We start from the raw sequence: 22181 nt of genomic DNA on the forward strand, positions 1-22181 counted from the left end.
TCCTGGGATCCTTAGGGGAGCCTCTGAGCACATGGAGCTGGTCTTTGAGGTTGATGTGAAAGAAGTGCACCACTCCTATGTCCGTCTCAGAAAACTGGACCTCACCTAAGATGAGAGGCTGAGTTATGTAAAGGGCATGCAGAAGATCAGCCCCCTTGTGACTGTTCTGAGCCTATTCATGAAGGGCAAGTATATCACTGTGCGAGGGATGGGATGTGTCCTGTGCTCTTGTGCCAGAGCAGGAGAACACAGTATGCAAATTAAATGTTTCATTCACATCGTCTTCAGGGAGTTTCTGAGAAATAAGTGTAATTCTCCTTTGAGGCAAGATGGTAAGAAGCCACTGGGCACCTTTGCACTGGGCTGGGAGGGTCAGAGCCCTCTCCTTCAAAAGGGCATTCAAATTAAGTTATCGTGTTTAATCTGATAAACTCTATACAAGTTCTGGGTTTTTGGTGATGGTTAAATTAATGAAAAGAAGGGTAGTTTAGATGGAAGGGCTGCTTGTAGGGAGGGAAGTTGGTGATCCTTGACACAGACTTAGGGGGTTTCTGTTGTATCTAACTGGGAAAGTATATCTTATACCCATATTGAATAATTTATCATGTAATAGGGAAATATTACTTAGCTTTTCTTGCTAATTGGCATTTTGGATGATTGGGTTTTCTTTGTTCTAGGTTGCCACATATTTTCTGGCTTCTCCTGGAGTTTTAAAAAAAAAACCAACCCCAGCAGAGTGGGTGGTATCATGGGGTCCAAATTAATCATAGTAATAAATGCCACGTTGAAGTCTCAACACAGGCCAGTCACTGTGCCAGACACTTAACACATATTAACCACCTTTCACTAGTTCTACAAGACAGAGCTTGGCAAACCCACTTCATAGATGCAGAGCCCGGTGCTCACAGAGTTTAGTAATGCACCCAAATTCATATGGCTGTTAAGGGACAGGTTTGAAACTAGATCCTGGGTCTGGATTAATCAAGAGCCCACACTATTCCAATTCTCCAAGGCTGAGGCCCACCTTGTGTTTCTTATATTCAGTTTTCCTCTTTCTTCTTAAAAATGCATCTCAGGCAATAAATAAAAGAAAAACTGTGCTCATGCTACTGGGTTGGAATACATTCCCAGAGCAATATGAATACCAATGTAAATGACAGGCATGAATAAAGAAAAGAAAGGTAATACTCAGTGACTGATCATCTTCATATGCAGTGTCAGATAACCTCAAAAGATCAGGGGCTCACAAAATCATCCTGGACAGCCCCTTCCCCATAAAATATAAATCTGTCAGAACAGAATTTACATGAGGCTCTTGGGTCTGGCTGGTGAAGAGAAGGAAAATATCAGTGTATTTTTCCCCTGATACAATACCACCTGTCTGGAACTCCTGCCTTATGCTTTAGCTTCCCCATCTCACATCGCTCCTAAGGCAGGGACCAAGGTTTGCAGAGGGGAAACTGCTCAGGTGTTTGCAAGGATGAGGTATTTCTCAGGAAATTTTTAATCCAAGAGCCAGGAGCCAAGCGGATTGCCTCAATACTAGAGGGCTTAGAAGACCAACACCCCAGAATACAGGGAGTCACACCTAGACAGGCTTCCACCTGCTGTTGGATTTAGAGAGCCTCAGATAGAGCTGTCAGGCTGAGCATGCCCTCACGTATTCTTCAGACTTCTCAGGGACTTAAGAGCCTTGGCCTAAAAACAATGGAAGGAGATAAGCAGAAAGAGTCCCAGTCTTCGATAGATATGAAGGTAGGGACCCTGACTGAGGAATGATGGAAGGACCCAGCCAGAACAGGGGGTTTTCTGTAAAGTCTGACTCAGGCCATCAACCCTTGGAAGTCCAGAACAGTCCTGGCTGGATGCGGCTCATCCTGGCTTCCAGCTGGAGGTCTCCAGAACGGGAGTACCTTGATTTGATGCGAGCAGCCTCAAGTTAGCAGACAGTGGAGTCCCTAGGCTGGTCAGGTATCTGACCAGACTCTGAATGAGAATGAGGGAACCACACACCCCAGAACAGAGAAGTCCCACAAATCCCCCGAATGCTGTCAGCCCTGGGATGCCCAGGACAGATGTTTGAGGTAGACGAACCCCCTCAGTCTCCCTGAGGAGTCTCATGGAGTTGAGGACCCTGGACTAGTGGGACAGCCACTGATCTACAGAGAGAAAACTCAGGCCTAAACAAGAGTCAAGAAAATTACCTGGCTGTTATGAGGGGACCCCCAAAAGCAGAGGGGGCCAAATAGAATTCTGTACAGGTCTTAGCCCTGGGAGACCCAGAAGAGCTACCACTGAGTCATCCCCTCATTCCACCCGTGTGTTGTAGTTTATCTTATGACAGGGCCGAAAGTAAGCTCATCACACGAGATGAATTGTGCCGAAGCAGAGCAGTAGAGGGCTGCTGCTCGCTCAGGCAAAACAGCGCCGTCTGTCCTGCTGTGGTAGCTTTTATTAAAGCATTATCTAGGTTTACACTTTAAGACTTGTTTTCTTAACGTTTCAGAAATGCCAAAGCAGCAACCTATGTTTTTATTAATTATACAAGCAATAATTGGCTTTCTTGAGAACCTGCCGTGCTTCGTCCTTGAGCGCAAAAGCAGCACAAAGTTCCCACCATTATTTTGATTATACTGAAGTAGCACAAGGACATTTCCTTGTGTTCCCACCACTCTGATTATACTGAGGACATCTCATGGATCAGTGCCCAAAGCACTCAATGCTTCTTCGCAGGCCCCCGGTTTGCCGCGGGGGGGCGGGGGGGGGCTCAAAGCATTCAGGACTGTTCACAGCTCTGGCTTATTCGCATGCCCCCGGTTGGCCGGGGGGGGCTCAAAGCAATCAGGACTGTTTGCAGTTCTGGCTTATTCGCCAGTCCCCAGTTTGCTGGGGGCGGGCTCATGGGTCACGTCTCCTTTCCATGTCCTCACTTATTCCACTACACCGTGTGATCTCAGGGAGGGAAGGGCCTCATCTAGCAGGATCGGACTCCAGTTCTGCAGAGGGGGACGTCTTGGCCATAACCAGAGTCAAGGTGAGGACCCTCAGTGCTAATGAGGGGGTCTCTCCCCCAAGGAGGGAGGCTCACAGGGTGGCGCCCGTCTTGTCAGGCAGAGATGGTCGGAGCAGCGCCCTGACTTCCCCCCACTAGGGCCTCGGGGAGGTGAGGGCTTGGTTCGGAGGCTGGAGGACCCGGGACCGTAGAGGGAGGGGTCCCGGCCTCTGATAGACGGCACCGACAGGACGCAGGGACCGTTGACCCCTAAACAGTGGGCATCCCCGCAGAGTCCCGCCCCTGCCGTCAGCCCTCGGAGACCCCACGCAGTGCCAGATGCGGCTCCCCCCGATTTCTGCTTCGGAAGCGAGGAGCCCGACCGGGAGCCGCGGCGTTTGTTCGTCCGAGCGTGGATTTTCAGGACTCGTCCGGAGCCACGGTGAGGACCTGAATGTAGCCTGAAGGGACCTTCCTTCCCCCCTCCCCCCATAACAAAGGTGACCCTGCCTCCCGCCCCTGCCTGCCATCAGCAGCGTGGGACCCTGATATGACGTATATGCCAGAGGAGTTGCCGTCTGGAGGGCCTCAGAGAGTGGAGGGCCTTTGTCTAGAGGGGCCGGCTTCTTAGGCAAAGGGTGTAGTCTTGTCCCCAGCAGGTGAAAAGTGGGACCTTCAGAGCTGACGAGGGTCCCTCCTTCCGAAAGGCGTGACTGCACGGGGCCCCCTCCCGCCTTCACTCGCGAGATGCCCTAGAGTAATTCAGGCTGAGAGAACCCCTCATTTCTGCCTGGGGTGGGAAGTGGGGTTGGGGGCTAGGGGACATTCGGGTAGAGAAAGGCCTTTATGGAAAGGGGGCAGAACTTCCCTGGCGGTCCAGTGGTTAAGACTCCTCGCTTTCACTGCAGGGGGCGCACGTTCGATCCCTGGTGGGGGAACTACGATCCCACATGCCACATGGTGCGGCCAAAAAGAAAGGGCGGGGGCGTGGACCAAGAGGGTGTTCTGTACGCTAAGTGAAATAAGTCAGGCAGAGAAAAACAAATACTGTATGATTTCACTTACACGTGGAAGCTGAAAAAACAAATGAACAAACAACAGAACAGAAACAGTTATGGATACAGAGAGCAAAAGTGGTTGGGGGGAGGAGAGAAATTAGGTGAGGACAATTAAGAGATACAAACTACCAGTTACGAAGTAAATGCGTAAAGGGTGTGAAATGTAAAACAAGAGGTTGTTGGATGGATGGATGGATGGATGGATGGATGGATGGATAGATAGATAGATAGATAAGGCAACCCCATTAAGCTTAGGGAGGAGACTTGGCCCTAAAAGAAGCAGAGGTAGGACCATCAGTGTTAGTAAGCAGACCTCTCGTGAAAACAGGGAACTGCACAAATCAGCAGCCCTGCTCTCAGACCTGGGAGTCCCCAGATAAGGTAGCCGGGATGTGGAGCCCCCAACTTCTAGCTACTCAAGGAGGTGAGAGCTGCGGTCTGAGGCATGTAGATTCGGGTCAGTGGAGGGAGGAATCCCAAACCCTACCCGGACTGGACGCCAGAGTCCTGAATGAGGACTGAGGGAGCCACCAACTCCAGAACAGTGGGGTCGGAGAGTCCCACCCTTGCTGTTACCAGGCGTAGCCGAGCCCCAGATCAGCTTTGGCAGAATGAGGCTCACTCTGACTGTAAGCTCAGGTCCCAGGAAGATGAGGACCTTTTCTGACGGTCATGGGCTCACGTCAGCAGAGGGCAAAGTCCCAGGCAGGGTGCAGAGTCAAGGTGAAGATCCTGAGTGAGGAAATGGAGACTGCTCCATACACAGTGGAGAGAGCTGCATCTCATGCCGCCCCTGCCGTTAGCCCCGGGAGGCCCAGGGCAGAGCTGGCAGGCTCAGGTGCCCCCTAACTTCTGCCTGTGGGGTCTGAGGGAGATGAGGGCCTTGCTTTAAGGGCTGGCTTCCCGGTTCAGCAGAAGAAGGGGAGTCCCAGGCCATGATCGATGTCAAGGCACAAATTCTATGCGAGGAATGAGACAACCGACTCCCCCAGAACAGAGGACACCCCACAAAGTGCGACATCGGCCTTCACCCTGGAGAGCCAGGTTTAGAGCTCTCAGGCTGAATTGCCCTCTCAGTTCCTCCAAGGATGGTCTCAGGGACGTCAGGGTTTGGGTCTAATGGGAGAGGCCTCATTCAACATAGGGAAGAAGCCTGGTTCCTAACGAGAGTCAAGGTGGTAACACTGAGTGAACATGAGGGAGCCCCACCCAGAAAGAAGTGAACCCCATAGAATCTCATCCCTACTCTCAGACCTGGGAGGGAGACTCAGGCATGGTGACCTGATGAATATCACTCACGTTTTCCCGGACCATGGCAGGGAGGTGAGGAACCTCCTTGATGGGAGTATGGGCTCAGGTGAGCAGCCGGAGGATTTCCAGGTAATGCCAGGAACCAAGGAGAGGACCCTGAGAATTGAGGGGACCACCTACACCACAATAGTGAGGGCCACAGAATCTCTTCCTGCCTGTCAGCATTGCAAGTCCACACACAGTTGTAGCTAGAGAGACAAGAAAATTTTCTTTCTAGCGGGTCTCGGGGAGTTGGGGGCCTTAGTATGAGGGGATAGACGTCAAGTCAAGACACAGAGGATGTCCAAGTCCTGCTGTGCGTCAGGGTGAGGACACTGAGGGATGATGTAGATGCAGACCCACCCAAAGCAGTGGGGGCCCACAAACTCCCACCCCCCTCAGCCCTGGGAAACCCCAGGTAGAGGTAGCCTGATGTGTCACCCCTCACTTCGGGCCCCAGGGACCCAGGCAGATGTGGGCCTTGATCTGAGGCCAGAAGACTCAGGTGGGCTGAGGGAGGAGCGTAGATGCCGTCTGAGTGAGGGTGAAAGAGGCCAACGATGCCGCAACAGTGGGGTCCCGTGGAGTCCAGCCCCTGCTACCAACCCAGGGAGGGCATGGACGGGGGTGACTGGCAGTGGCTCACCCTTTCTTTCATCTTGGGGATCTCAGGAAGGTGAGAATCTTAATGTAATGCAAGCGAACTCAGATCAGCGGAGGGAGGATTTCCGGGATTTGCCAGGACTCACGGAGAAGATGCTGAGGACTGTGGGGGGAAGTCCACCCCGTGCCAGCGGGGACCGCGCAGAGTCCCTCTCCATTGTCGTTCCTAGAGGCGCCCCCAGGCACAGATGTGAGGCACAAGTGCCCATCAGTTCCCCACTCGGAACTCACAGGGAAGTCAGCATCTTGGTGTGATGGGTCAGCAGAGGGAGGAACCGTAGACCCTCCCCTGAGTGAGAAATGGGGACCGTGAGGGAGGACCACACGTTATAGGGCCTCAGCCTGCCTGCTGCAACTTTCAGCCTCTGGAGACTAGGGGCGCTGTGGCCAGATAAGGCCATCGTCACTTCCACTGTTCGGTCTCAGGGAGCTGTGGGCCGTACTGTGAGGAAATGTCCTCAAGTCAAGAGAGAAAGGAGCCCCCAGATCCTCCCAGGAGACCCAGCGGGGACTGTGAATGACGACTGAAGGTAGCACACCCCCCTTCCACCGAATCAAAGGCATAATAAAGAGTCCTGCCCAGGCCTCTGCTCAGCCCTTGAAGGCCCAGAGCATGGTTGTCAGGCGGAGGCTCCTCATTTCTTTGTATCATTTCTAAGGGAGACGAGATCCTTCGTCTGAAGGTGCCGCACCAGGGGCAGCAGGAGGGGTCCCAGACCCTTGGTATCGACAAGATGAGGACGCTGAATGGTTGAGGACCAACAAGTTCAGGACAGAGCAGCTCCCACAGAAGTGTCAGTGCTGTGCACCCCGACAGTGTCCATGACTCAGTTCCTTCTCGTGGGCCCCAGGGAGCTTTGAGGTGTCACCTTTAGAGCAGCACAGGAAAGAGGTCCCGGCCCTACCAAGAGTCGATGTGACAATCCTGTTTGTGAACGAAAGGGACCCTTGGAACCCAGAGAGGGCCTACCCTACCAGGATCTGTGGTCACCGCCGTCAGCCACAGGCAGGGCTGGCAGGCTGTAGCCTGAGGCTCACTCACTCTCGCTTCTTACACTGGGTTCTCAGGGGACAGGCTGACCAAGAACAAGAAAGAGCCTAGTGGTTCCTAGAGCAGTGCCCTCAAGGAAACGTGCAGAGCGGCCTTCTTCAAGTCAGGGTGGGACCTCCCTGCTGAAGGTGCTCACACCCTCTCACCTTCCCTCCTCCAGGTTCCAGCATCACCTGCTCTCCTGCCCACTCCCCCGCTTGCTGTCCCTGCCCATAGTCATGCCTCGGGGGCAGAAGAGTAAGCTCCGTGCCCGCGAGAAGCGCCACCAGGCCCGGAGGGAGACCCAGAATCTCGGGGGTGCTCAGGCCACTGCAGCACAGAGAGAAGAGTCGCCTTCGTGCCCCTCTTCTCCTTCTCGGGGTACTCCCCCGAGCTCCCCTGCTGCTGGCACTCGCCAGGAGCCTCAGGGAGCCACAGCCACTAGCTCTCGTGCTGCAGGGGTTTCAGGCCCAGGATCTGATGTACGCGCCAAGGGCCCGGTTCAGGCAAGGAAAAGTTCCTCCCGCGCCTCAGCCTCTGGTGAGAGCTTTCAGAGAGATCCTCTGATCAAGAAGGTGGGAATGTTGACAGAATTCCTGCTGGAGAAGTATACAGTGGAAGAGCCCATTATAAAGGCAGACTTGCTGAAGCTTGTGAACAAAAGGTACAAGGGGAAGTTCCCTGAGATCCTCAGGAGAGCTGCTGAGTGCGTTCAGCTGATCTTTGGTCTTGAGTTGAAGGAAGTCAAGCCGGGTGGTGATTCCTATACCCTTGGCAGCAAGCTACATGTCAGCGATGATGGGTGTCGGAGCAGTGGCTGGCGGTTTCGGAAGAATGGGCTTCTGATGCTTCTCCTCGGTGTGATCTTCTTGCATGGCGACCGTGCCTCTGCGGAGGAGATCTGGGAATTCCTGAGTGGTTTGGGTGTTTATGTTGGAAGGTGTCACATAATCTTTGGGGAGCCCAGGAAGCTTATCACAGAAGATCTGGTGCAGGAAAAGTATCTGGTGTATCGTCAGGTGCGCGACAGCAATCCCCTGCGCTATGAGTTCCTGTGGGGCCGGAGAGCCCGCGCTGAAACCACCAAGATGAAAGTCCTGGAGTTTGTGGCCAGGGTCGCTGGTACCGTCCCCAGTGCCTTTCCAGTCCATTATGAAGACGCTTTGAGAGATGAGGAAGACAGAGCCCGATCCCAAGCCAGAGCTGCAGCCAGGGCTCTAACTCGTATCAAGGCCAGTGCGCCTTCCAATGTCATGTCTAGCAGTTCCTCCCACCCTTAGTGAGGTCTGAGGCAGCTTCTTCACTTTGTGTTTGACCAACGCTGCCAACCTTTTCAGTAGTGAGAGGCTAAGCTGGGGCTGGAAAGATCATAATATATATCTTCTTTGTGTTCCTGTTTTACACTAGTATCTTTCAAATGTTTCTTTTAGTAGAATGTTTCTTTAGATTCAGAATCCAAGTTTATAAATGACATGGATCACATATTTGTTGTTGTTTATCAGGTTTAAGCGTAAGAGTTTAGGTACCGTGTAGTACCATGTGAAAACTCCTTGCATCTTTCTGGGGTTCTGGACTGAGATAATATGGCTTTGGAATAGGAATTTTCTCGGAAATGTGAAAGAATGCTGTGGTTTTAAAATGGATGAAAGCAAAGTAAAGTTTAGTCAAATTTTGGTTTGTCTTATTCACCTTTGTCTTTCTCTTTGTAAAATTCAAAGATATACACCTAGATGTCCTTAGCTTATTCAAGAATGCCGACAAAATTAGATAGTAATAAGTTACATTCCTCACTCAGTGCCTCATTGATTCCCATCTGTAATTGAGCATCTGCTCTTTGGAAGGTTCTGTGCTGGTAGTGATGATGCTAAGATAAAAAAGACCCTGCACTTGCCTGTAGATGTTGAGAGTATAAGAGCAGCTATTATATAAGGAAGGTGGTGTGATGGAAAAACCCAGTGAGGATGGTGCGGAGAGAGTCCAGATGAGAGCAGTGAAGTATAAATTCTCTTAGCCAGAACACTTTGAGGTTTGGTTATTTTGCAAATCCCTCCTTGGGAGGTAATTTTAAGTTGGCTGCGTGGTGGGCTAGATGAGGCTGTGATAATGGTGAGCAGGGGTCCAGTGCTTTTGCCCCGGTGCAGGTGAACACGGTGCCCAAACAAACCAGGTGTTTTATGCAGATTGTCTCCTTTGTGGTGGGATGCTGAGAAGCCCCTGGGCTGGCACTCTGTGCCCTGGGCTGGAGGAGCCCCAGCCCGCTCCATTAATTAGTTATCGGGTTTTTTTAATTGGAGTATAATTGCTTTACAATGTTGTGTTAGTTTCTGCTGTGCAACGAAGTGAATCATCTACACGTATACATATATCCCCTCCCTGCTGGACTTCCCTCCACCCATCTAGGTCGTCACAGAGCACCAAGCTGAGCTCCCTGTGCTGTACAGCAGGTTCCCACTAGCTGTCTATTTGACACATGGTAGTGTACATAGGTCAATCCTAATCTCCCAATTCATGCCACCCCCCCTTCCCCCGTGTCCACATGTCCGTTCTCTGTATCTGCATCTCTGTTCCTGCCCTGCAAAGAGGTTCAACTGTACCAGTTATCTAGATTCCACATATATGCGTTAATATATGAGATTTGTTTGTCTTGAGTGTAATCTGGCAGAACTCCTAAATGGGCCCAGATTTTGGTGGTGATGAAACACATGAAAATCGGTTGGGGGGACGGGTTTGGGAGGCAGGGGAATTATTGGTCCTTGACACAAATTCTATAAGGTTTGATTTGCATCCTGGTGGAACCCCCGCCTCCACAAATGAAACAACATATTCTCTGCTAGGGAAAATGTACTCAGGGTTACTTGCTAAGGAGCACTTTGGTTAATTCAGCTTTCTTTGTCCTAGAGGCCCGCATAGTCTCTGACATCTCCTGGATAAAATGAAAAATTCCTAGAGATGAGGGTATCTCTAGGACAGAGAAGACCAGTCTCTTCTGGTATGAAAATAAGCATCATAATAACTGCCATGCATGAAAGACCCAGACATCGCCAGCCACTGTGCCAGGTGCTTTACATATATCACATATGTTCCGACAGTTCTATAAGATGAGGCTTATCAAACCCACTTGGCAGACAAAGAACTTGCAGTATTCTCCGGACTGGTAAAGTGACAGAACCGGGAGTACAGCCCGGTCTGAATTCCTCCAGAGCCCATACTGTTCCACTCCTCCCAGCCTGAGGCAGCCCTTCTGTCTCTTAATCCATTTCTCCTCTCACTGCTCCGTGACGTCTCTCAGGCAGTAAGAAAGAGGAACTTGTAGCCAAAATATTAAAAGCAGGCCTAAAGAAGGAAGGTGAACATGAGAATCAGACACCATTTGGGGATTGTCTGTGGGCTTCATTTACCTAGGATCCTCCTGCCCCTCGCCGCAGGCTTCCCTGAGAGCTGATTGCCCCGGTCCCGGCACGGGGGTCCAGTCCCAGCACTTTGCGGCATCACAGCGCCCTGCCCCTGGGTCTTCCCCAGTGTGCCCTCGTGTCCAGACTGGAAGCTGACCTGCTGGCCAGCTCTTCTCTGCATCTTCCTCTGGAGGCTGCACTCAGCTCCCGGAGGAACGGACAGCCCATATGCCCTGCCCTCCCCTGACTCGGAGCATCCCGACTCCCCGCAGATCCCGTTCGTCACCGTGGACCCCTGGGACAGCAGCTGCCCTTTCCATGTATCTGTTCACTTCAGACAGTGACGTTTACACACCTCCTCATCCCCACTGGGTGCCTCCACCACATTCTCAGTGTTTGCAAGCGTGCTGGTGACGAGACTCTGATTTGGTATGGACTCTACAGGGCCTTGGCTTATAACCCCAAGGCTAGGGAGGCCTTGTTTGAAACAACGTGATATTTGCAGTAGGATTTTAATGAAGTGTCTTCTTTGAATCTGGCCACTGAATCCATACACTGATGAGTGAACTTAATTAAGGGGTCCAAAACCAAAGCCTTCTTCCTAAGTGGTAAAGGAGGAGGGACCAAGGAAATCACTGTGTAAACAAACATCTGCTGAGGCTGAATTCCTAAAAACCCATCTTGGAGTCCTTCTCGGAGGTGGAAAATGGTTCTTTGGCAGACATGCTAGCTTTGAATAACAAGGAAAAGTAATTCACCATCCTCCCAGTAGTCCTTGTCTGTATCGGTCCCATGCTGTTTGTTCAATATGCTTAATGGCACCTGTTCGGGTGTTCAGGTATGTCAGTCAGGTGATGGGTGGCTATGATTTTGACCATGCAACCAAAAGTTAGGAGAAAATTCCCAGCCTACTGAGGTTACACAGGTTATTGCAATTGGCAATGCAGAAAGGTATTGGTGAAAGCCCTCTCTGCTGAGATGTACAGGGTACTTTTGGAAATTAGAGGGAATCCTGTATTTGAAAACATGTCTTACATAGTATGCACAAGAAAAACTTGGTGAATTTCAAGGTAAATTTGGCCTTCTCAGAAACTCCTCCAACTAACTAAGAGGGTTGTTGTCATAAGCAATTGCAGTAGTTGCTCTTTATTGACCACATACTATACACCAGTTTATGGGAGACTGCAAACCTCATCCACATCCTGTCTTGCTCTCCTTGGGTTCCTGGGGAGACTATATTCCCAGTCCACTTGTAATTAGGAAGGGTCACCTCCAGACCAAGGCACGAGGGAGTCAGTACGGCACCTCTGTGCTTTCTCTTCCATTCAGCAGCAAACAGAGAGAGCCCGTGTTGAGGTGTGGAGCCACGCGACGTACATAGCCGGGATCTCGGAGTCATCTGTGAGCGGTGAGCCTCTGCCAACCTTCATCAGATTTTATGTGCACAAGAAACAGACTTTTGTTGTGTTAAGTCATTCAGATATCAGGTCTTCTCTGTTGCGTCAGTTAGCAGTTACTTAATCCGAGTGATACACAACTACTATTTCTACTCTTAGGCTCATTTAAATGTTTTAATGACAGAGCTAATCATAGCATATATATTCTTCTTATAAAAACTTCTTACACACATAAATCACAATCTCCCCCCTTACAACATTGCTCGAAAATTCAGCCCCCTTTTCAAAAGTAACCACAATTAACTGTCTGGTGTGTGTCATTCTAAAGCTGATTTGAGGCTTCTTTGTACATAGATGTGGTACAAAAATATGTTGAATTTTTAAAAACACGGGCACAGTGTACATATAGTTCTGTGACTTGCTCTTGTAACTTAATGGAAGTGAATGCAAGATCTTTCTGTGACAGCTTGTAAGACCCACCTCACGTTTTAAAACTGTCATCACCATTAGAAAAGGTCCCAGCCAGCCCTCTGGTCCTAAGCTACAGCGTGAAGTAGAGCCCCTCAGCCAACCTGTAGATCTGTGAGAACAAACAGTTGTTGTGTTAGGATGCTACGTTTTGTGGCTCTACATTGGGCAGTGGAAGTTTACTAATAAGTACATTAAGGGCTAGCAGTTCATATTTTAATTTTTTATGTTCTTTGTCTTCCACAGGGAGCACATACTATTCCTAAAAATATTTTTAAGGTTAAGAAAAATAAACTTCAAAAGGCATGGGAAATTCTAATTACAGACGTTAGGGAAGCCTTTAAAATGGGAAAAATAAGCAAATAATTTACAAAAGAAGAGTGAAGTGACGCATGATTATTTCTCCTACAGAATGAAAACAAAAAGATTACCTATAGACTATTCTCTCTCCAGCTGGTGGGTTGATAAAGAGAAATTTTATATCAGAGGATAAGTTCCTGATAGTTCATGAGTTTCAACATAGTTCTGGAGCACGTTTATCTCGCACCATCTAGAAAGGCGATATGTAGTACGTAAGAGCGTGAGATTCTGGAACCAGACACCTGGTCTTTCAATCCCAGCGCTACCATTTACTAGTTGTGTAATCTTGGGTAAATTCCGTAACCTCTTTGTGCCTCTTTTCTTGTCTGTAAAATTGTGATGATAATAATACCTAACTATAAGATTATTTTGAGAATTAAGTGTAGGGCATTCAGCACGGTGCCCACGAATTCATAAGCGTTATATATGTGTTATCTATTATTTTATTATCAAAGCATTTTGCTGAGTTTTCATTGAAGGATTAATTGACATTTAATACAGGAAGAATATGGGCCCTATAGATAACCTTAACACTTAAAAACTACAATGTAGAAATACTAACCTCTGAGAGGGAATCTGTCACATCTGTAGTCCCTAAAGCACTATCGGATGATTTCCATTAATATTAATTAGGTCAATAAAAAGTATTAATGTTTAAATACAAGCCATGGTTATCAGAAAAACTTATTAGCCTTAATACTTCACTCCCCATTTGTATAGGATAAATGAGGTAATTCAAAAGAGAGAGATTTTATGTTTTATCATTAGTAAATAGCTAAGCAGTGAAGAACTGAGGAACTCAGCTTTGACCACATCTTGGACTAAGTGAGATTTAAGGATTCTTTGGTATCCAAGGATACCTCTTAATGTAATTTCTATAAATCTGAGAAGAAAAGAAATTGTGATGATCTCATTTGAGAGTAATATGTGGAAGAAGGACCAGAATACGTTGGAAATGCTGCCTAATCAAAGCATTGTTTTCATGTATATTTTATAGTTTTTAAGTGATTTTTTTTAGCTTAATGTTTTGTAGCTGGAACATTTTATGTCATAATTACTAGTCTCATCAGAGATTTCATTTTTATTTATACAAATATGTGGAATCTATGATTAGATGTGTGCATTTAGGCCAGTTGGACCTCCTTTATTTTACATCAATGTACTTTTGGAATTTGGAATTCTCCTTTTTCAAGTATAATGCATATATATCTGGCACAGCTTCCTGCTTGACTCTATTGTTGTGCCTTATGTAAAATGACATTTAGTTTGCTTCTCATTGATTAGAATCAATAACATAAGTCATAATTATGTCCTGGAATAATATGCATTTCTAGTCTGGCTGCACTGTAGGTGGTGGGATATGGCCTGGGAAGCTAATCATCCTTTATCATTTCTTTCCACTTGGGAAAGGGCACCCAGAACGCTAAACAATCAACCTCGTAACTGAATATATAGGATAAAGTTGTTTATAAATTGGGGTCTCTTGTACTAAGGGGAAATATTGAGACCACCCTTTTTGCAAAACATAAATGGAGAACTAAGGCAAAGATAATTCAATCAGAATTTATGTCATCACCTCAAGATTTCAAGCCAAACCACAAGACTAGTACACTGAAATGTGTATATGTGTTGTGATGTCAATGTCCAATTCAAGTTAACTCTACATTTTACTGATCTGATGAGCACATTTGTTTGCTAAAGCCAAAAGACAATGCAGGTTCCCTGTCAGACTGTTATGATTGAGAGACCCCCTAAATTGTTTGGACTTATTGGCTTAATTATTCCACATTTGGGAATCCATGGAAGGGTCTCTGTTCTGGAACACTGATGCATGTGAGACTGTTGTGACTGTTCTCTCCTTTGCAAAATATTCTACTGCCTTGGCTTCTGTATTAGTCAAGATAAGCTAGGTTATGTTAGAGTGTCAAATTAATCCTGAAATCTCAGTGTTTTACCACAACAAAGGTTTATTTCTCAACCACACTACATGTTCAATGGTTATGGGGGAGGGAGGGGCATTTGGAGGTTTTCTCTGGGGCTTACCTATTCACTGAGGCAGGGGAGAGTGGGCAGAGAGTCTCTAAAGGGCTGTTCTTTCATTCAGCCAAACCCATCACTTCTTCTCCCATTTCATTGGCTGAAACCAGTCATAAATCCTCGGTTAGCCTCAAGGGGTCTGAAAAATGGAGTTTTCCATGTGCCTGAGAAGAAGGAATATAGAATTGGGTTTGGCGAGCACAGCACTGTCTGCTGCAGTTTTTAAGACACTGCCCTGTCCTGGTTCTTCTGCCTCTCAATCTGTTTTTTCTCTGCCTCCTCAATGGACTTCTTTTCCGTCACCCCTTGGGGAACTGGTGCTCCCCAAGTTACCATATCCGGTCCACTATTTTTTTCTCCCCACATCTATCCCCAGGTAACTTCATCCACTCCTCCAGTTCTAACTGCAAACTATCTGCTGCTAACTTCCAGGTCTATTATCCCAAGCCCTGACCTACCCACAAAGCTTTAAACATAAATCCAACGATGACTGATTCAAGGATATCTCAAACTCAATGTGAAAAAAGATAAACACATGATTTTTTTTCCCAACCTCATTCGTCCTCTTCCTGTATTCTTTGTCCCAGTTAGTGGCAGCATCATATTTCCAAGTCTAGATTCCTCCCTATCATTCCCACCTCTTAATTTTGTACACCATCTTAGCTAGGCTGTGCTGTTTAGTCAGTTATCAGTCTAGATGTCCACTGTGAAGTTATTTTTTAGATGCGATTAATAGTTACATCTGTAGGCTTTGAGTAAAGCAGATTGCCACCCATAGTGTGACTGGGCCTCGTGCAATCAGTTGAGGGCCCCAAGAACAAAGACTGAGGTTTCCTGAAGGAATTCAGCCTCAAGACTGCAACACAGGGACTTCCCTGGTGGTCCAGTGGCTAAGACTCCGTGCTCCCAATTCCAGGGGCCCCGGTTCGATCCCTGGTCAGGGAACTAGATCCCACATGCATGCTGCAACTAAGAGTTCCCATGCCGCGACTAAAGATCCCGCATGCCACAACGTGGACCCGGCGCAGCCAAAATAAATATATAAATATTAAAAAAAAAAAAAAAGACTGCAACACAGAAACCCTGCCTGAGTTTCCAGTATGCCTGCCCTGCTATACAGACCTTGGACTCAAGACTGTAACATCTGAGTTTCTAACCTGCTGGCTTGCTCTATGAATTTCAGCGCCCTGACTTCCCCCAGCTAGGGCCTCGGGGAGGTGAGGGCTTGGTTCGGAGGCTGGAGGACTCGGGACCATAGCGGGGGGTTCCAGGCTCTGATAGACGGCACCGGCAGGATGCAGGGACCGCTGACCCCTGACCATTGGGCGTACCCGCAGAGTCCCGCCCCTGCCGTCAGCCCTCGGAGACCCCACGCTGCGCCGGATGCGGCTCGCCCCGACTTCCGCTTCGGAAGCGAGGAGCCCGACCGGGAGCCGCGGTGTTTGTTCGTCCGAGCGTGGGTTTTCGGGACTCGTCCGGAGCCACGGTGAGGACCTGAATGTAGCCTGAAGGGACCTTCCCTCCCCCCTCCCCCCATAACAAAGGTGACCCACCTGCATCCCACCCCTGCCATCTTGTTCTTGGAAGCCCCAGCAGAGCTATCGGGCTGAATTCGGCCTAGGATGTCTCAGGCAGAAGGCCTTGGTCTGTGAGAGTAGCGCTGATTCTACAAATGGAGAAGGTCTAAGTCCTAGATGAGGGCCCTGAGTGCTAGTGAGCAGACCTCGACCCCCAAAGCGGGCCACAGTGAGCAGCGCCCCTGCTCTCAGCTCTAGGAGGCCCTAGCAAGGTAGACAGATGTTGAGTGACCTAAATTCCCCTCTAGTGACGAAGGGAAATGAGGGCTACCTCATGGCTCCCAAACTCAGGAGAGGAGCCTCCGGGAGGAGCTGGCAGGCCGTGGTGCCCCCTAATCTCCTCTGGAGATGGTCTCAGGGAGATGAGAGCCTTGGTCTAATGGAATAAGCCCAATTCCGCAAAGGGACCTAGTCCTCAACAGCATTCATGGTTGTGACACCGAGTGGGGATGGGGGCCCCTCCCACAAGAAACGGGGCAGCATAAAGCACCAGCCCTGTTTTCAGGCTTGGGAGAATTGGGTATTTTGACATGAGTTGCATTCACTTATTCCCAGGACATCTCAGGGAGGTGAGAGACCAGGTCAAAGGGGGCAGCCTCGGGTTGGCAAGGGAGGATTTCAGGTTATGCCAGGTGTCATGGTGAGAACCTTGAGGACTGTGGGGATGTCCCACATGAAAGCATTCAGGCCACAAAGAATCCTCACTATTAGCATCCCTGGGAGACCTCAAGCATAGATGTCAGGCAGAAATGCCCATCAGTTCCCACTACAGGCTAACAGGGAAATAAGGGTCTTGGTCTGAGGAGAGTGGTCCCATGTCAGCAGAGGGAGAAATCTTAGACCCTATCAGGAGGCACATTTAGACCTTGAATTGGGATCTTGTGTGGGACCACAAGGACTTCAGCCTGCCTGCAACAGCTTTCATTCTTGGGAGACCACGTTTAGTTAGATACGGTCATCTTCACTTCCTCCTATTGGGACACAGGCTGGTTTGGCTCTTACTATCATATAGGCATCAATTCAGGCAAAAGTTGAGCTTCTCTACCAGGAGCCCAATTGAGGAACCTGAGTGAGGACTCAAAGTGTCCAGCCCAACCCTTGGATTTCAGCCCAAGAAATCTCTGGGAAGGACTGTCAGGTAGAGCGTCTGCTTCACTTCTTTATATCACGTCTAAGAGAGGTGAGGTCCTTAGTCTGAAGGTGCATCCACCAGTCAGCAAATGGAGAGTAGTGGTTCCAAGCCTTTAAAGGAGCCAAGGTGAGGACCTTGAATGATGATCGCAACGAACTCAGGATAGAAAGGACCCTACTGAGCTCGCAGCTCTGGTGTCCCCTGGCAGGGAGGTGGACTGAGGCACCCCTTCACTTCCTTCTCCTGGATCGCAGGGAGGTTTGAGGTGTCAGCTTAAGAGTAGCAGCGGGGAGGGTGCCCAGGCTCTGCAGAGACCTGACATGATAATATTGAAGATGAACCGAGAGGACCCCACTGCCAGCACCTGTTGTCACCTGAGTAAATCCAAGGCAGGGCTGATAGGATGTGGAGTAAAACTCTAAGGCCTCTGTGTTTCCTCTATGGGATTCTGGGAGGACAGGCTGACCGGGAAAACAGGAACCTTGTGGGTTCCCAGAGCAGTGCCCTCAAGGAAACTTGCAGAGGCAGCCTTTGATAAAGCCAAGGTGGAATCTCCCTACTTTAAGGTGCTCACGTCATCTCATTCTCCAGCCTCCAGGTGTCCAGATCACCTGTCATTGGCCCACACTCCTGTCTGCTGTCCCTGACCACAGCCACCATGCCTCGTGGTCAGAAGAGTAAGCTCCGTGCTCGTGAGGAACGCCGCCGTAACAGAGGTGAGACCCAAGGTCTTAATGCTCAGGCCACCACAGCAGGGGTAGAAGAGACCACTTCCTCACCCGTTTCTGTTTCTCAGGGTACTCCCCCAAGCTCCGCTGCTGCTGGCACTCGCCAGGAGCCTCAGGGAGCCCCAGCCACTAGCTCTCGTGATGCAGGGGTTTCATGCCCAGGTTATGATGTACATTCCAAGGGCCAAGTTGAGGAAAGTAAAAATTCCTCCCAGGCCTCAACCTCCAGGGATCCTGGAAAGGATCTTGTAACCAGGAAGGCAGGGATGTTGGTGCAGTTCATGCTGTGTAAATATAAGATAAAGGAGCCCATTAAAAAGGGAGAAAAGCTGAAGATTGTCAACAAAAGGTATAGGGAGCACTTCCCCGAGATCCCCAGGAGAGCCTCCGAGTGCATGGAGCTGGTCTTTGGCCTAGAATTGAAGGAAGTCAAGCCCAACAGTCATTCCTATGCCCTTGTCGGCAAGCTAGATCTCACCGATGATGGGCGTCGGAGCAGTGGCGGGCGGTTTCGGAAGAATGGGCCCCTGATGCCTCTCCTCGGTGTGATCTTCTTGCATGGCGACCGCGCCTCTGAGGAGGAGATCTGGGAATCCCTGAATGTTTTGGGTGTTTTTGATGGAAGGAGGCACTTCATCTTGGTGGAGCCCAGGAAGCTTATCACAGAAGATTTGGTGCAGGAAAGGTGCCTGGAGTACCGCCAGGTGCCCAGCAGCGATCCGCCATGCTCTGAGTTCCTGTGGGGCCTGAGAGCCCGCGCTGAAACCAGCAAGATGAAAGTGCTGGAGGTTCTGGATGCGGAACCAGAACCGTATCTCCATGGATCTGGAGATCCACAATACGGTCCCCACTGCCTTCCCACCCCACAATGAAGAGGCTTTGAGAGATGAGGGAGAGAGAGCCCGAACCAGGGCTGCAGCCAGGGCTGGCACTACTGCCACTGCCGTGCGTGTTCCAGGGCCACATCCAGCCTCTCCTCACACCCCTAGTGAGGTCTGAAGCCCACCCATTCTTCACTTTGTGGTTGGAAAAGCCTGTTAACCAGTGTTCCTGATATGCTTAAATAACTTGTTGACTTTTTTCCTGCATTTTTAATTGGTGTTCCTTTTAACAGAAAGTTTATTTAGATTCAGAATATAAGTATATGAATGACATGGATCACACACTTACTGCTGCTTGTCAGATTTAGGAGTAAGAATTCTGTTTTTAGAAATACAAATTGGAAATCCTTAAATCACTTTTGTGGTCCAGAACAAGAATAACATCTCTTTAGGATAAGAATATCCTCGGAAACATGAAAGAACACAACGCTAAAATAGGATCAGAAGATAGCTAGGTAGCTAGATGGAGAGATAAGATAGATAAGACAGATAGAGAGCTAAAGGCAAAGTTGATCAATTCTTGGTTTGCCTTACTCCATTTAGTCTTTCTTTTGTAAATTTAAAGGATATATACTGGATTTGCTTATGGTTTTCAAGAATGTTTGAGAATACAAATTATAGCAAATGATTTGTTCATGACTCTTATTTTACACAAACATTAACTGAGCATCTGCTCTTAAGAAGTCTCTGTGCTCGTACTGGGGATGTTTAATCAAAAAAGTCCTAGCCTCTGCCCATGCAATTACAGTTTCTCAGAGAAGCTATTATTGTATGGAAAAGGGTGAGATACTCTCTACTTCAAGAAGAGCAAGTAAAAAAGCAGGGTAAAGAGAGGGTGGAGAGAACATATTCCTTAGTTTTCATTGTTAAAAGCAGAATTTTGGCTGATTGGGAGGATTTTTTCCGGCTAGAATGCTGCATATTCTCTGACATATCTTAGATGTAAAAAAAAAAAAATCCCAGCTGGATTGATGGTAACGTCTGAGGTCAAGATAATCATAGTAATAACCGCCATTCCCTAGCGTCTCAATACAAGACAGGCACAGTGACAGCTGCTTTCCATACATTACATATATTCCACCAGTCCTACAAGACAGGTCTTATCAAACTCACTTCACAGTGAAGATCCTGAGGCTCACAGAGTTAGAGTTTGGTCATGTGCCAAAATTCATAAGGCTAGTAAATGACAGGGGTGGGACTAGACTCCTGGTCTAAATTACTGTAGAGCTCGTACTGGTCTACTCCTCCTACCCTGAGACACATCCTGTGTCTTTTATTTCAGTTGTTTTCTCAGTACTTCAAACTTTGTCTTAGGTGATAAAAAGAATGGCCTTGTGCTCAAACTACTGGATTGGAATACGTAGCCAGAGCAGTACGAATACCAAAATACTTGAGAGGTATAAATAAATAAATAAATGAAAGAGACAATATTCGGTGACAGTATAAGCATCTACATTTGCGATGTTAGATAACCTCAAAAGACTAGGGGCTCTCAAAATCATCCTCACAGTCTCTTCCCTGTAGAAAGTAAATCTATCAGAACAGAAGTGACGTGGGAATCTTCATCTGGCTGATGAGATAGAATAGATCAGTGTACTTTTTTTCCCTGACAGGCTACCACCACCTGTTCTGGGACTCCTGCCTTGTGCTACAGCTTCCCCATCTCACATTACTCCTGGGCCAGGGACCCATTCTCTGTAAGGTTTGCAGAGCGAAAACTGCTCAAGAGTTTGCAGAGATGTGGAATTTCCTAAGCAGGCTTTAATCCAAGAGATAGAAAGCAAGATGAGGGCCCCGTGTAGGAGGACTGAGGAGACCAAAGCCCAGAATATTGGGGGGTGGTCATTGGGACACCAGTCCTGTCTGCTATCAGACACAGAGGGTCTCAGGCAGACCTGTTAGGCTAACCGTACCCTCACTTATTCTTCAGGCTTCTTGGGGCCATAAGAAATTTGTCTAAGGGCAGAGTTCTCAGGTTGGTAGAGGAGAGAGTGTGAGTCTCTCACAGAAATGACAGTGATAAACCTGAATAAAGACCCAGCCAGAACAGTAGGATCCCATAAAGTCCCATCCCTTTTGGCAGCCCCTTGAGGTCCAGAACAGTCCTGGCTGCTTGTGACTAACACTTTCAACTCAGGTCGCGGGAAGGTGGGGACTCTGGGGATCAGCAGAGCCCTCAGTCTTAGATCAGCAGAGAATGGAGTCCCAGGAAGTGTGCAGAGTCATAGTGAAGACCCTGTCTGTGGACATGGGGACCACTCAGTCCACCACTGTCAGGGCTACACTTAGCCCCTCCTCTGCTGTTAGCCCTGGGAGGCATAGGCAAGAGCTGGCAGGGTCAAGTGCCCCCTGACTTCTGCCTGGAGGGTGTCAGGGAGGGGAAGACCTTGGTTTATAGGCTGGCTGTTCAGCAGAGAGTGGAATCCCAGGCGTGACAGTGTCAAAGTAAAAGTCCTGTATGAGGAGTGCGGCAACCAACTACCCCGTTACAGATACATCCTTAGAAAGTCCCGCGTCTGTAATTGGCCTGGGGAGGCAATAGACAGGGCTTTCAGACTAAGTTTATAGCTTATTGCCTGAAGGAAGATGGTTTCAGGGACTTAAAGTCCTTGGACTGATGGGGGAGGCCTCATTCAGCAGAGGAAGGGTACCCAGTTCCTAACAGGAGTCAACATGATGACAGTGACTGACAATGAAAGGATCTCTCCCAGAAAGAAGGGGACCACATAGAGCACTGTCCCTGTTGTCAGACCTGAGGCTATGTCACTTAGGCATGGTGACATGATGCATCATACTCACTTCCTCCCAGAGCTCTCATGGAGGTAAGGAACCTCATTAAAAACCAGTGTGCTCAGTGGCTCTCCTTAGGATCTCAGGGAATTGTTCCCTGTACATTTTGTTGACAACCTTCAGCATGTCTACCTCCATAATGGGCTCTTTTATATTTCTGCAGTAGGAATTGCCTGCCGATGCAGGGGACACGGGGTCGTGCCCCTGTCCGGGAAGATCCCACATGCCGCGGAGCGGCTGGGCCCGTGAGCCATGGCCGCTGAGCCTGCGCGTCCCGAGCCTGTGCTCCGCGACGGGAGAGGCCACAACAGTGAGAGGCCCACGTACCCGGAAAAAAAAAAAAAAAAAAAGCTCATATTTTGTTTTATTTGGGGTTGTAGTCAGAG

The 22181-nt window shown here is 48.8% G+C and overlaps 1 protein-coding gene across 1 annotated transcript in view; it reads left to right on the forward strand.

The window, feature by feature from the left end:
- Positions 1-2920: 2920 nt before the first annotated feature.
- Positions 2921-22181, forward strand: part of LOC307180219 (uncharacterized protein) — a gene marked incomplete at both ends in the record, with an annotated part of 33903 nt that continues 14642 nt past the window's right edge. Inside the window, 6 exons of the mRNA XM_079910329.1 lie at positions 2921-3034; positions 3271-3434; positions 7215-8312; positions 10553-10745; positions 16025-16173; positions 17988-18912. Coding sequence (XP_079766455.1) covers positions 2921-3034; positions 3271-3434; positions 7215-8312; positions 10553-10745; positions 16025-16173; positions 17988-18912 — 2643 coding nt within the window. The remainder of the gene's footprint in view (positions 3035-3270; positions 3435-7214; positions 8313-10552; positions 10746-16024; positions 16174-17987; positions 18913-22181) is intronic.

The sequence above is a fragment of the Stenella coeruleoalba genome, assembly GCF_951394435.1.
Source record: "Stenella coeruleoalba genome assembly, chromosome: X".
Classification (NCBI taxonomy): domain Eukaryota; kingdom Metazoa; phylum Chordata; class Mammalia; order Artiodactyla; family Delphinidae; genus Stenella; species Stenella coeruleoalba.